At 39.4% G+C, this 15,670-nt stretch overlaps 1 protein-coding gene across 2 annotated transcripts in view; it reads left to right on the top strand.

The window, feature by feature from the left end:
- The first annotated feature begins 1,310 nt into the window (after positions 1-1,310).
- Positions 1,311-15,670, top strand: part of LOC127440439 (adenylate cyclase type 8-like) — a 94,556-nt gene continuing 80,196 nt past the window's right edge. For both annotated transcript variants that reach the window (XM_051697003.1, XM_051697002.1), the window contains exons 1-2: positions 1,311-2,978; positions 14,470-14,619. In XM_051697003.1, the coding sequence (XP_051552963.1) occupies positions 2,112-2,978; positions 14,470-14,619 (1,017 nt within the window). In that variant the 5' untranslated portion in view covers positions 1,311-2,111. The remainder of the gene's footprint in view (positions 2,979-14,469; positions 14,620-15,670) is intronic.

Raw genomic sequence — 15,670 nt, 5'->3', positions numbered from 1 at the left:
AAAGTCATACACATCTGGGATGACATAAAGGTAAAAGTAAATCATGAGAGGATTTTCATTTGGGGGGGTGAACTGTTCCTTTAAAGAAAATCCCGAGTTTAAAACTTGTAATTACGACTTTGTGTTGGCATTCGTGACATGTGCTCTCAACTCCTAAACATGATCATTCCGACATGACTTGAACGCACCATTGGAGCAGCTCGTGAGCTTGCTGCGTGCACTGTGCTGCCTCCAACAGTTTCAATTAACCTTACTTTTTCAAAAGAAACAGAAAGCCAAGGCACAAGATAAAGTGAGTGAGTGAGTGTGCCACGCAGATAGAAACCCCTGCAAATAGGAGATTTGAGCACCTCTCGCACGCTGGAAACCCACACCCGTTAAATAAAGAGCCGGCAGCGCGAGCGGGTGACGCGATGAGTCACTCACGGTGCGCAGTCGGTCCGTTTTGATCAGCCGCAGTCGGGGTCTGTAAAATATTTTTAAAAAGACGAATATCCGGTGAGTCATTGTCCAGCTAAGTATGATATGTTGCTATATATTTGATAAATTAGATACAAATTCTAAAAGCGTTTTGCTATAAACTGCTACTTGAATAATATTAGAGTTTGATATTAAATAAAGTTTTTTATTTTAATAATTCAGCATTGCCTAATAATGAGGTCTAGTAGCCAATAATAAAATATTAGCCTAATAACGATTCAAATGGCTTTAGTTTTGATCATTGGCATCGGTTAAAATAAATATATTAAGTTAGAAATAATAAGAAATAATAAAAAATAAAAGCTATAAAAGCACATTAGGATAGCCTAAATAATGGTCCGACCGATGCTCTCTCTCCCCCCTACGGTCCGTCCATTCTTTTTCGCGCGCTCCTCTGCTGTGCGCAGAAAAAAAAGCTCATGACGTCGGGAAGACTCTGTCACACACACACACACACACACACATGTTGGTGTGGCTATCCTTATGAGGACTCTCCATAGACATTATGATTTTTATACTGTACGAACTACAAAAAACTTTCAGCATTTTTACATTTTTAAAAAAAACATCGTTTAGTATGTTTTTTAAGCAATTTGAATTATGAGGACACTAGAAATGTCCTAATAAACCACATCTATAGCATAATATCCTTGTAATTAGGCCTACCAGTTTGTAACCTAAAAAAATGTCCTCGTAAACCACCCAAACCCTCTCTCACACACTCACACACTTCTCTCTCTCTCTCTCTCTCTCTCTCTCTCTCTCTCTCTCTCAGTGTAAATAGCATTTCCACCAGATGAGCGGATGCACTTAATGGTTCTATAATAACACAGAAGCCCGCGATATCACGCCTCCGACTGACGCCACGAGCCTTGTTTGTTTTATTTGACATTACTCGTGCGATTCAGCACTCCTACAGCCTATTTATCCTTCGTGACCTGATCTGCGTTCAGCTATCACTGAGCTCCAAAACCGAGGAAGAGGAGGGTCTTCGCGACACCCCCTCCAGCCCTAAACCTCACCCCTGACGAAGATTACAAGCATTCCTGGAGTCAGTTCTTGAGAAGATCCACGGGGCTCGATCCATCTCGGCTCTACAGAATGGCGTTGTGGGAAAGACTCTTCCAAATTCTTGTGTGTCCACCCTGGTTGCGATAGAGAGACACACAAAGACCTGCTGCTGAAAACGGGAAACTGACATTTTAGGCATTCGTCAGACACTGCTGCTTGGAGATACATGCGCGCATCGCTGCGCGGTAAGATGCGCTGTTTTTCAGCACGCGAGCGGGCGCATGCCATGCTGTAGCGCTGCACATCTTGAGCCGCAGCCAAATGGCAAGAGCAAGCGCGACCAAAGCGCTCTGACGTTCGCGGAGGACTAGACGTATGATGTGGTCAAAGGAAGCGTTTCTCCCTGCGTGCTGAGCGCGTGATGATGAACAGCTGCTGCCGTGGGACAAGTCACCGGTGCGTCCACCACACTCCGTGGAGTCCAGACCTCACCCTCCTGGCCAAACACGTTTGGCTAGCCCTCCTTACACACACCTGCACATAGCTGTCTCTTTTTTTTTATTTTATTTTTTTTTATTTTGGAACTAGTATAGTTAAATAGAACAGCGGGTGTGGAAACAATGGAATTATCTGAGGTGCGGTGTTCCAGCGCGAGCGAGGAGCTGTACACCATCAACAAAACCCCCACTAACAACAGCGGGAACCGACCCAAGCGTTTGCTGTGGCAGAATGCCGTGCGACACATCACCGAGCAACGCTTCATTCATGAACACAGCCCGAAGCCCGTCTCACCGGACGAGCCTCACGAGCAGGGCTCGCGCAAACACTCCGCCGGCAGGACCTCGGTGAGCGACCGGCACAACAACGGTGGCACAAAAGTCTTCCCCGAGCGCTCGAGCAGCGACCTGGGTTTCCTGCAGATCGACTGCGCGCCCAGCAACTCCGACTTCTTCTTGAGCTGGGGCTACACGTACCGCGGGGTGATCTTCCCCACCCTGCGTTACGCCTTCAAGTCCAGGGATCTCGAGCGCCTGTACCAGCGCTACTTTCTGGGCCAGCGACGGAAGTCCGTGGTGGTCATGAACATTCTGGACGTGGTGACCAAGCTGACCCTGCTCGTGCTACACCTGACTCTGGCCTCCACACCGATGGACCCGATCAAAGGGATGCTTCTCGGGTTTTTCACGGGCATCGAGGTGGTCATCTGCGCGCTCGTGGTGGTGCGCAAGGACACAAGCTCGCACGGTTACCTGCAATACAGCGGCGCGGTGACCTGGGTCGCTTTGGCCACGCAGATCCTCGCGACGGGACTGGGGTACGGCTTGCTCGGTGATGGGATAGGGTACGTGCTCTTCACGCTCTTTGCCACCTACAGCATGCTGCCGCTGCCTCTCACCTGGGCCATAGTGGCGGGACTGCTGACCTCTGCTCTGCACATCGCGCTCCAGCTGCTGGTGCCCCCTCGAAATCATATTTCCACGAATCAGGTGAGATCAGACGGTCCTCGCGCTCCATTACTCACTTCGATGTTCTGGCGCGAGCAAGATTGCTGTCATCAGCAAGGTATCAGTCTAAGCGCGCGGTGACAGATAGAAACAACACGCATACACGCGCACGCATTAGGCACACTTAGGCCTTAGCCACACATTATTCTCGTATTGGCACTTAAATATCATCATCATTATGCAAATTATGAGAATGTGTGCGTGTAAACCATTCCCTTGTTGTTTTCGTAGCTCGAGACATTCCATCAAGCCTTTATGCCAGGGCGCACTTGTCGCTGTCCACCCCGTGTGGTGCTGAAAGTGACATTTTTAGGTCGTTAGTCGAGGGCTGCATGCGGCGTTCTGTCTGATATCGATGGTTGTCAGTTTGCGCGGTCCAAATTTCTTAGAGGTCATCAAAGGTCAATAAGAGCTCGAGCATGCTGGAGAATGCGGCAAAGCAGACACACTGTATTAGAGCGCTGCAGACTGTTACCAATTTCAGTATCATCTTAAGTTTTTTATATCTGCTATACAAGCTTTAAGAACACTTAAATGAGTCAGATCATTGAGATTCAATGACAAATACAACTGTAGGTCATCTGCAAAGCAATGAAAATGTATGTTGTGTTTTCAAATCACAGAACCAAGCAATAACATATATAAAGAAAACAAAATTGGCCCTAACAGGGATCCTTGCAGAACACCACAATTTACTGCTAAAGAGGAGGACATCTCATCTCCTATAGACACTACAAATTTCCTATTTGACAAATAGAAAGCAAACCAGTCTAAAGCCACCCAGATATTCCCACCCATCTCTTCAGTGGATCAGTTAAAACTGAATGATCAGCTGTGTCAAATGCTGCAGTTAAACCAAGCAACACTTAAATGGAGCACTCTCCAGCATCTTCCGCCATCAATGAGTCATTGATAACCCTAAGAAGGGCAGTTTCTGTACTGTGATTATCTCTAAAACCTGACTGAAATGTCTCAGAAATATTGTTATCCTTTACTACCTCATGCAGTTGCTTAACTACTGCTTTCTCTATTATTTTAGAGAGGAAAGATAATTTTGAGATTGGTCTTTAGTTATTGGCAATGAGGGCTTCTTCAGAAGCAGTTGAACTATCACAGTCGCAGTGAACTATGTAGGGAGTTATCTCAAAGCATTAAGGGGCTTATAATAATAATAACATATTTTGAAGTGGGGTCTCTTGCATTAAATTACTTGGTTTTCAGGTCAGCAAAGCTGCTCTTTCTGTCTGTGTCAAACACTAGGTGATTCTATTCTTGTAGTCACACACTGCACATGTGAGCATGTCACAGATTGTACATCTTAATACATAGTGACACTACCAACAATTTGTGATGATCTCATGCACACACACACTTGAGCAGACAGGCTGTACACACAAACAAGCACACATGCTGTACACAAACAAGCAGGCACACAGGAAGCCAAGTGTTTTAATTATAGGGTGCAAAGATTATTCACTGTTATCACAGCAGAGAGACAGACAGAGATACTGAGAGAAAAGAGTGTAACCTGAGACTTTGAGGAGGACATGTGTATTACATTTGGTCTCCCAATCCTGAATATGTAGTTACATTCTTTCTTTCACACATAGATTTAGGGCAAATCAAGATATCTACATTCAGACTAAGGCCAATACTCCCAAACTCAGCCAAGCAAAGGATACCTCATGCCTCTAGCAGACCCAAGAGAGTTTGTTTGTGTGTGTGTGTGTACAAGCAGTGGTCCAAGATGCTGTGAGGTAGACTGTAAAAATGCAAGCGTGGGAGGCAGAAATGGAGAAGGGCTCTCTGACTCACACACTTGTCTGCCAGCATTGCTTCGTCTCCCTTCTCTCTTTCCCTTATCCTGTAGGACACACTCACACACACACACACACACACACACACACACACACACACACACACACACACACACACACACACACACACCCTCAGTCTTGAACACACACCTGTTTTAGTGTTTAGTGCTGTGTAGTTTGCCTATAGTGGCTTACATGAAAGATGGACATCAGCATGCTGCTTTCTCTCACTCCCTCTGGGTTTATGGAAACTCTTGCAGGGTCCGTATCAATCATTTATGAGCCACACAAGCTTACACACAACACTTCACAAACTCCACCAGATCAGTGTGCTTGCTGGCTGCGCAGAGCAGCTCTCTTGAAATTCTCGTGTGCAGTATAGTGAGTAGAATCAGAAATAATTTGTCTAGCACTTTTTATAATACATGCTGTTCCAAAGCAGCTTTACAGAAAATAGAAAAGTGGTGCGTTTCAAGCTCCCCAGTGAGAAAGCTTAAGGTAACAGTGACAAGGAAAAATGGCCAGTTATACTTATAAGGAATTCGAAAAGGTAGACAAAGCATATAAATTTCACCCTGTGTTACTTTTAAAAACTTTTAGGTGTATGTGAATGTGTACGTGTAAAATGAGCTGGGGCCTCCAGACTCCAAAAAACCCCAGTTTTTTTCTGTTATTGTGGGGACTTTCCATTGACTTCTGTTGTTTCCCTTAAACTTATCCTCACAGAAACCTTTTAGCATTTTTTAGTGTTACTTTTATTAAGACATTATTTAGTAACAGTTTTCCTTAAAGACCTTTGGCTGGTCCCAATGTAAGTGATTTCTGGGTTTACTATGCTTTTGGGACATTTGTTCCCAAAGTAGGCAAAACCTGACCCACAAATACATTTATAAACCCTATTGGTCATGGTGATTTTCACACATGCACCTGGATCAATAACAGTGTGCTGCTCGGTCGATTAAATGTTTTCACGTCTGAGTAATTAATAATGTATTTGTCAATCTAGTATTTGATCACTGACACTGTAGATGGCCCTGTCATGTAATCAAAACCTTCAAAAATGATCAGCTACTGCTAACAATGAGTTTAAAATTGTACTGAGATCTCTATTAAATTGATAAATAAGTCAGGACATGTGTGTATTCTGAAGTCCAGTCTACAATTATCTTATGAAAAACTGAATATGTCTATTCACATATTTCTTTTAGAGAAACAACTCTAAAAAACATGGGCTGTGAACAACATATTGAACGGACTTCTATTCCACACATCCACATTTTAATTTGCATCAAATTAACCCCAAAAAGCAGCATGTATCATATTTGATACATGATTTTCTAAAGCCTCTACATCGTCAACATGATTGATACTTTGCTGAAAAACCTATTGTTTGGAATGTACTAGATTTCTTCTGGAAGTAGAAGACCTTTCAATATTATTTCCAAAATATTTGCCTTCATACTGTGATGCACATGTCTTTTTTCTATAAAATCTTTGTTGATTTTGATAAAGTAATAAAGTAAAAGTTACAGTAATGTTTATGTTGCTACTGATACTTCAAAAATGAGTATTTGCTGAATTGTAACAACTTCATGAAAATGAAATTTCTTCCATTGCTTTATAGAAAAATCACATTGAAATGCATGTATCAAATATAATACAACAGGCATTTGAGGTACTGTTTATCTCTCTATCATCATTACAATCCATTCATGCCCACTACAATAAAAAAGAGATCTTTGAAAATACTGAAATATATTTTTTATAAGATATATTTAAAGTGGGATCTGATATTTAAATGTAATTTTTTTTTTATTTTTATAAGCAGCCCATTTCTGTCATTATAAAAATGTCATTGTTTTACATTACATGCTATTATGTTGTCATCTGATTATCATGATGTTATGATGCCTTTATAACTTCCTGAGACCTGGCAGAAAAAAAAACCTTTTACAATTTTGCTTTTTTAAATGTCAATATATTGTTAGTTATATAGTTTGGTGCATAAAAATCTTATGATAATAAATGTGTTTTTATTATTCATATTTGATATGATGTGCTGAATTGAAAGGTCATAATCTCTATAGACCAAGGAGAGGATGTTGTCATGGCCAAACTCCCAAACATTTGATATCTCTAAAAAGCCCAGTGTCTTCTTAAGATACCCCGAGATTTACTGCTGTGCAGTGTTGCCATGTCTGCTGATTATAAGCGACTTTGGACTTTTCATTAAGTCGCTTATAAATATGGGTAGTTGTGGGTTGCGTTTTTGTTTTTTTGTTTTTTTTGGACTTGTTTCCAGAGTGCAGTCACGTTTTTGTGTTTGCTGGTGTTTGGGCTCACAGAGCACAAAAAAATGCTGCCCTCCACTAATAGCAGCTTGAGCTTCCAAATAACACCATCTACTGTTTTAACCGTGTTCTACTTCAGTGGTGTCAAACACACCAGCATGATCACACAGGAAATTGGCATTCTGTTCCCGAATTTTCCATTACCATAAAATCAGCGACAGTATGCTGACTTACTGACATGCGACATTTCCCACCAGACATTTTTGCATCGGTTTCGGTGTGTTTATCTTCCCACGTGGCTCGACCAGCAACATGGCATGACAGCAGCGTGAGAGACCCTGGTTTGTATCCATGTTGAAACCAGAAAGTAATTACATTCGCTTAATAAGTGACGAGCATGATTCGGAGGTTGCACTTTTCCCACTAACATTTCATTTTTACTCCACTAATGGTTAGGTTTAGATTTGGGTTTGGGTTGGTGGGTGGAGTCCAAAAAATATGCATTCCTCTACACTGTATTACATCAAGTACAGCTGAAAGGAACTCGCTTCCCAACTAGCTTTTGGCGACCTCTCCTGGACATAAATGGAGCTCACACGTGCCTATATGCCCTACAACACCGCTTTGGCCACTGGGGGCAGTGTTTTAAATTTCAGTAAGCATATGTAATGGGAGCCAGCTGGTAGGTGATAGCTGTGCGGTATGTATAAACCTCAATCCCCTGGCTTCAAGAGGTGCACTAGCGACTGAGGCTTTGGCCTCCTTGTTAGAGCACCTGCCTACTATGCCAGCTGATGCTGGTTCAAATCCCTCTTGGAGCAGGTTGAGCAGGACCAGTAACACATACCAGTTTTTGCAAAAGAAAAGTCAACCTACCCTTTCTGATTTTATTGTGAGGTCAGGCTGAACACAGCTAGTGGAGAGTCATCCGAATTCCGCACTCTCGTGAATATGCGTGTTATACATGCTTTTCATCTGAAACCTGTGAGTGACAGGGCATCCCAGTTCATTTCCTTAATCACCACAATAATGACAACAGGGACATATAAAAGGAAAATCATAGAGGTAAAAGTTATTTCTCCATTGTCTCCAAATCATATATTTATTATAGACCTTTTATATTCCCTGATATTTTCAAGGTTTTCCATTACAGTGGGAACCCTGTAAAGAGCAATGTGTGTCTCTGTAAAGAGAGTGTGTGCTCCCTTTTGTTTTTATCCTAATCAGTTATTAAAGCAGTATAAAGCTGATTCAAGACTTTATTAACTCCAGAAGAACATGTGCATGCTCTCTGTGGGTAAAAAAAAAACAACCAGTTTAACAAAATATAGTCTGTCTGTATAACGTGACGTTTAGTCCAAACGGGCAGAGTTTGACGAGACACCACTATTCCACATTTTGTTCATAATGTTTATAGCTGTAGTTTGTTTCTCCTGTCTCAATGATTCAGTGTGCAACATTATTTTATATACTGTCTATCCTATTAGTGTTATGCTTTCTATGCTGACCAATGAAATTAAGACCATAATCCTATAAAAAAAAATTGGTGTAGCTTATTTTCACTTGTTTTGGTGAAGTAAGTTGCTTATTTTGGGCTTGTTTTTCCAGACCAGGTCTCTTGTTACTCTTTCAAGATCTGGAAGCACTGCTATTATGGCAATTATGGGCTAAGAGAAACTTAAATGACAAGTCCTTTAAATGTTTTGAATTTTCGGTTTTGTTTTGTTTTGTTTTTGGTATTTGGACTGACTGAATCAGTGAAAAGTCCTGGGAGTTAAATATTTAAAAGTGCTATAGGGAAGCAGTTAAAGGCACAGTGATGCTGTAGCACTTTAAGGTCTTTGCTGTCTGAAGAAAAGGTTGTGGAGTTTAATCTCAGAGCTGCTGAGAGGTCAGAGCAAACAGTGACGAAAACACAGCTATTCCCACAATGCACTGTTCAGTAGAATTCAGCACTAAAAATGCTCCATGGAGACTGGCTGTTATTGGCCCATTGTACTTCACTTTAAAAAACCTTAAATGTCAAATTTCAATTTCAAAGTTTATCAGATGGGCATTATAAAATTTCTGCTCCTCAGCTGAATTATCAGGACACCAGCCCATCTCCTGCAAATCTCAGAGGCAGCATTGTACAACTGTAATCAACCCCAGTAATTAAATGGAGTGTTAATTAAATCTCAGTTCAGCTCCTTGGTGTGGGGAATACTGTCTGGCTGGAGCACAGTGTTGCTAAAAATGCTTTAATCAGATCTGCTTGACTAGGGGCTTTGATGCCATTTTATTTTTATTTTAAACAGAGGCTTTCACTTGCTGCCATCTGTGGGAGTCAAGCACTAAAGACGACCTGGTCATTGCTACTTGCTGATGTATATCACTGCTCAGATAATTATAGTGTTGAAGACTGTAGTTATAAAGTGCAATGTGTTTGAATGTGCAATATTAATTTGGCTGTCAATAAGTTATGTTATTTTGTTTAGTGTTGTTAATTATCTTGCTGGTTTTACCTGATGGACACACACACACACACACACACACACACACATACACACACACACACACACACACATTTGTTTTTCTATCATGATGGGGATTTCCTTTGACTTTTACAGATTTTATACTGAGCTAATTATATTTTCTATCCCCTAACCCCACTGAAACCTTTCTTTATTTATAGACTTCCATTAAGACATTATTTAGGATGTTTATTAAGCCATTTCTCTTATGGAAACCTTTGGCCGTTCCTCACAATGTAGGTGATTTCAGGTTTTACTATCCTTGTGAGTGTATTTCATTCCCAGGATGCCGCAATTAAAATGAATAGATATCATTGCATTAAATGGAAAATATCAAACCAAGTGGCTTTAATTTTAATGAAAAATAGCAAGAACACCTTTCAAGCAAAACATTTAGCGCATTTACATTCACCGTTTACACAAATAGTGCTCCTTTATTAGGGTGGGGTCATAAACCATTTAAGCAAAAAAAACAGATTTTGCCTATTACCCAGATTATGCTATGCATGTAAACACCGTTACCAGCTTTCTTACCAACTTATCCAATCTACACATTGTCTGATTTTTGGAATAAGATGATTTTGGGTAGTTATCACCGTATTGGTGTGTATGTACACAAACTGACACTTTCTGGTTTTCAAACTTTAGTGGAACATGATGAACCTCACCTGTGGTTACTCTGCTAGGACATGTGTTTGAACTTCCCTTTAGTGGAACCGATTTCATACATCCACTTAAGATGGCCTAGGGACAGGGGCGCCATGTGTGAGATGACTGGTATCCCCCTTAAGACGTTCAGTGGTTTATCCCAAAAGCGTTTTTAAGCGCTAAATATGCTCCCCATCTTTACAGCACATGGCGTGCTTGTAAATCAGGCTCGACTGGATCGGGCAGAGTGTGGCATAGACCCCAAAACCTAAATAAAATTGATAATTTTCTACTTTGAAGCACTATGCAGAATGTTAAACTTCTCATAAGGCAAGACAGCCCTGACATTCTAAACAGCGCTGATGAGGACAAGATGAGAAAATGTAATGTGTGCCATTACTGTAGCAACACCAACTGTAGTAACAGGTGTGATTTGACATAAATGTTACAGTTTCACATTAAAAATATAAAAGGGGAAGGAGAAGTCTACTTCTACAAAGGCAATTTTAATAAAGATTTTAAATGTTTATGCTACTGTTACATTGACCTATTCAATAAGGATGAGCCATGGTCAAACCTTTGTTAATTCTTACAAATAAAAAAAGTAAAATCAAGGGATTTAAAGCTTGGACCTCTTTGAATTATGGGCCAAGCTATCATTTTTTTTTTATTTTTTTTTTACTGTATAAAATCTGTTTTATTCTAACGGGGAAAGAAATATCAGTTTTCTTGCCTTTAGATACAGTAAGAGATGACTTAACCCTAGAATGCATATGTAACTTCACCTCCCTTATGTAAAGAGGTGAAATCTAGAGGCTTATTCTTTATAAAACTACTTTTTTTTTTTTTTTTTCAAGGAAAATTAACTAATGATAATTTAAATCATTTAAGTCATTTAAATGTTTAAATAGTTTATATATCTTTTATTTAATGCTGAAGACTGAAGACACATTTGGATGAGAATGTAATATGAAATATGGGCAATTTCCATGTTTGGTGATAAAATGTGAAGTGTCTTAACAACTCTACCCACACAAACACATACATATAAGTACAATGTACTAGGATATATATATATTAAGCTATTTTAATGAACATTTCAAACTCAAGTTTGTTTTTTAGTGTCTCTTATTGAATGTGCAATCAAGCTTATGTTCACATTTATTAATACTGATAACTTTTAATGGGGAAAAAAATGCTGTAAGGGTTGCGATAAGATAGGGGGCCCAAAATGCAAAGTTGTCAGGATGCCCAAAAATCCTAATGGCACCCCTGCCTAGGGACCTTTGGGTGAATTATTTGTGTAAAGCTAGAAAGAATAATTGACCATCTATTATTTTGTCCTATAGCTCAGAGGGATATTCTAAGAAAAAACATACTTATAAAGACTCATCTTCATCAGTCTGTTCATGACTTCATATGGGCAGAGGGATGTATGTGATGTGAGATAATGTATTTTAAGGTCAGTGACTGGAAAGGGGAAGCCTGAATTAATGAGCTTTCCTATTAAAACTCTCCACATCACTGACCTCTGAGTGTGTGTTATTGTATATTATGCATGAACTGTACATGCACACTGTGGTGTTACGTATATTGTGTGTGTTTTTAATTACAATTACAAATGACAACAATTATCCCATATTTAAGTATGCTTAGGTTAAGTATTATATAAATATCTTATATTTTAGTGATTGTTTATGATCGATATGTGTGTGTGTGTGTGGGTGTGGGTGTTGAATGAACTGTCATAATTAGCCTAACTTTGCTCTGTCTGAAATGGCTGCACTTTAATGCCCCTGTGGTAGAAAAAAAGAAGCTGTATATGGTGGGGGGGCTTGTTAATCAGTCATAAAATGTGGATTCTCAGGAGGCATGTTTTCAAGGTGAAGAACGCATATACGCATACACACACACAGTTTTTTTTTCTTTTTTTCTTTTTAGCAATAGGTTCAGCTACATGTCTGAACATGTTAATTTGTGCACGTATGTATGAGTGTTGATTGTTTTAGTGTTAATGATTGCAGGTGGTTACATCATATTCTCTGGAGAATACACAAGCTGTTTGATTCTCCTGAGATATATGACAGAATATGTTCCAGTTGCAGTAAACTATAAGTGTTTGTGTCCATGTCTAAATATATGTATGCACCTTATTGTGTGTAGTGTGTGTGTGTGTGTGTGTGTGTGTAGGCTTCATTGGCTCCTTTACTCTGGACAGACAGAAAGATACAAACATTTTTGTTTTTCTGGGACCACCCATTGACTGTTGTTCTTAATTCAACTAACACAAATGCTTACCATAAACAGTCCCTTTATGAAGCTGTTTTCCTTGTTGAGACAAAAAGTTACATTTTTCAGGTCTAGCTACTATTGTGGTAACATACAGTAATGGAAACAGCAAAACCTGACACAGACACAGAAAGAAAGACATTTATAGACAAATAGAGGGATGGTTTGCCTCTTTTGGTGCCCCTATGTCTGTTGCATTTTGTCTAGTCTTGCAGAGTTTGGTCACTGGTATGAAGTTTGGCCTATATTGCAGCTTATTCTGACCCAGTTAGGCAGGTAGGGACCATTTGTCTGATATACAAAAGAGTGAATACAGTATTTTTTGAGACAGGTCTGAAATTGATAACACACAGTTGTGCTGAAGCATGTCCCATTTACCTGCTTCTAAAGCACTTCTTGCACGAGAGTTTCTAAACAACATTTGAGTTACATATATTTACATGGGTTGTCTGGGATTTCCCTAGAGTTAGCCAAAAAACAGTAGGTAATTTTCTCCATAATTTTTACCAAGGTTGTGTGAGAAAAACACAGACATGATTGATTCGGGTTTTAAGTCACAACGTCCTCAGGGACAACTAGTACCATCCAAACAGGGCTTACGTGTCTCAAGTAAAGCTCTTAAAATCCTGCAAAGATTCAATTTGACGCAAATTACAGACAAATCCACTGACTGGTTTTTCTGTCGAAGCGCTCATTACAGCAGTCTGGTACCTTGTTAATATGACTTAGTTTCCTTATAGACTGAGAAAAACCTTTGCACCCTGACTCCTCGAAATTATGTAAAAGCCATCAGTTTGAATCTTGTAGTTTTGGAAAGCTCTTACCATCCTAGTTAACGAGTCATAAGTCTGACAACTTCACATAAGTTTACACTTGTTAGATTTACTGATTCAGAATGATTTGTCAGCCTTGTGTGAAGTTAATATTAATAAATTTACTGTAGTACGATTTTAGAAAAGAAGGGAAACTGTAATTAAAGGTAAACTCACCGTCTTCCATTGGTTGGCAAACAGATAGTCCCGCCTCCAGTACATGCCACTGGCTGAGCCATAGCACCACAGAGCAAGTATTTATACTTTTCAGGGGAATCAAACCAAGAATGGTTTACTTATCAGTCTTTGCATATTACTGAAAGCTGGGATTCGAAAAAGTAATTAAACATGGACAAAAAATTACACACTACACCTTCAGATAACTTGACCTGAAAAGGAAACATAAAAGTCAAAGTATTTAAGGATCTCTTAGCTAAAGATTTTAAATGATTGTTCCTGAAATAATAATGTGATTCTTAACTGTAGAATATTGCAGTCTAGCCACAGTCTATGGTTGACATTTATTAATTGCTTGTTAAAGTGCATTAATGTTTGTGTGTGAAAGAGAAAAGATGACATTTACAGTAGCTTATGTCTCTCAGGCTATATTATTACATTTAAACTACAGCTAGTATTTTTCACTTAAGTGCTAATGCTGTATTTTAGTGTTTCCCAACCTTTTTCCACATGAGACTCGCATTTTAAATGTACACCACAGAAATCTACCTCTTTTTTAATCTGTTTACAAGTCTCATCCACACAAATTGCAAAACCCACAAAGCCTCTTATTTTGTTTACAATTAAATGTGTTAACGTGATATGTTAATTATTATTATTATTATTTTTATTTTTATTTCTTAAATTGAGAAGCCTAGGCTCACTATAGAGATTTCTAGCAAACCCTTTATGGGGGTCAGGACCAGGTTAGGAAATGCTATTGTATTTGCTTATATGTCTGAGTTACTGATGTAAGATTCCACATATTTTTATTCAAGTGTGAGCTGATAAATGGATGCATTTTTGTACTAACTGTCTGAACTGTGTAGCAACTGTGTTTCCTTCTGTATCACTATCTTTATGTTTTTCTGTTTCTCTTTCTTCAGCTGTTAGCTCAGGTGCTGCTGTTCTTATGTATAAACACTGCAGGGATGTTTATCAGCTACCTGTCAGACCGCGCCCAGCGACAGGCCTTTCTGGAGACACGCAGGTGCATCGAGGCACGCCTCCGCCTGGAGACTGAAAACCAGCGACAGGTCAGTGCATATGTGTTTACAAAGTTTAAAGTGTCAGAGACCTAATGCGTAATGGTGCTGTGTGTACATGTTAGGGTCAGAAATTAAGGGGCGCTTGGGGCAAAAACGCCACCAAAAGTGACAAAAATACCCCAGAAATTAAAAATGTGTAAGGTCAAAGTCTTTTATTTGTAATTGCTGATATAGTTATTAATATTCTATTATAACCCTAGTTATACATAATATGGCATAAAATGAGTTGATGTTTATTTAATTCTAAGTGTAGGAGGTAATAAATTCTCAATCATAAGAATTTCTATTAAAGAACTTTATGTTTTAAATGGTTAGAAAAAAAGGTCCTCATAAAGTGAAAAAAAGTCTAATTTTGTCATCCATTTCATTCACTTTTTTTTAACAGCAATTTGGTTTTTAGCAGTTTAAATAGTGCATATAAAAAACTCACTATATACTGTATTTGAAATTAAATAAACATGCTAAGACCTCTTTAAGTGGACCAAAAAAGAATCCGGTTCACTTTGCGTTCACACTGTTCCTTTCCTTTAAAGTGGAATTGAATCTCTTTTTGGTCCACTTTAGTCCACTCTCTATTCACAGTTAACATGTTTACATGTGCAGTTATAATCGAGCTACAGTCTTCTTCTGTCTGTTCAAGTAGACATGAGACACTGTGTAGTTTAATATTTAAAGGAAGGATGTCATTTGATGAAGTGGCAGTAATACACATCTCTCGTCACCTCTGTCTTCCGGAGCATACAAAGATATTATCTAGGTCTGTCAGTCTGACTTTGCAAAATCGGATCGCCTATTTCAGATGTTTTCACTCGGACTAAAGCGTTTACATGACATTGAATTATTGTTTTAGTCCGACTGAAATCGTTTAAAAGTGCATGTAAATGGGGGGCCTGGGTAGCTCAGCAAGTAAAAATGCTGACTAGCACCCCTAGAGTAGCGAGTTCAAATTCAGGGCGTGTTGAGTGACTCAAGCCAGGTCTCCTAAGCAACCAAATTGGCCCGGTTGCTAGGGAGGGTAGAGTCACATGGGGTAACCTCC

Source organism: Myxocyprinus asiaticus, chromosome 5 (assembly GCF_019703515.2).
Source record: "Myxocyprinus asiaticus isolate MX2 ecotype Aquarium Trade chromosome 5, UBuf_Myxa_2, whole genome shotgun sequence".
In the NCBI taxonomy this organism is placed as follows: domain Eukaryota; kingdom Metazoa; phylum Chordata; class Actinopteri; order Cypriniformes; family Catostomidae; genus Myxocyprinus; species Myxocyprinus asiaticus.
This window is presented reverse-complemented; position numbering and strand designations above follow the sequence as displayed.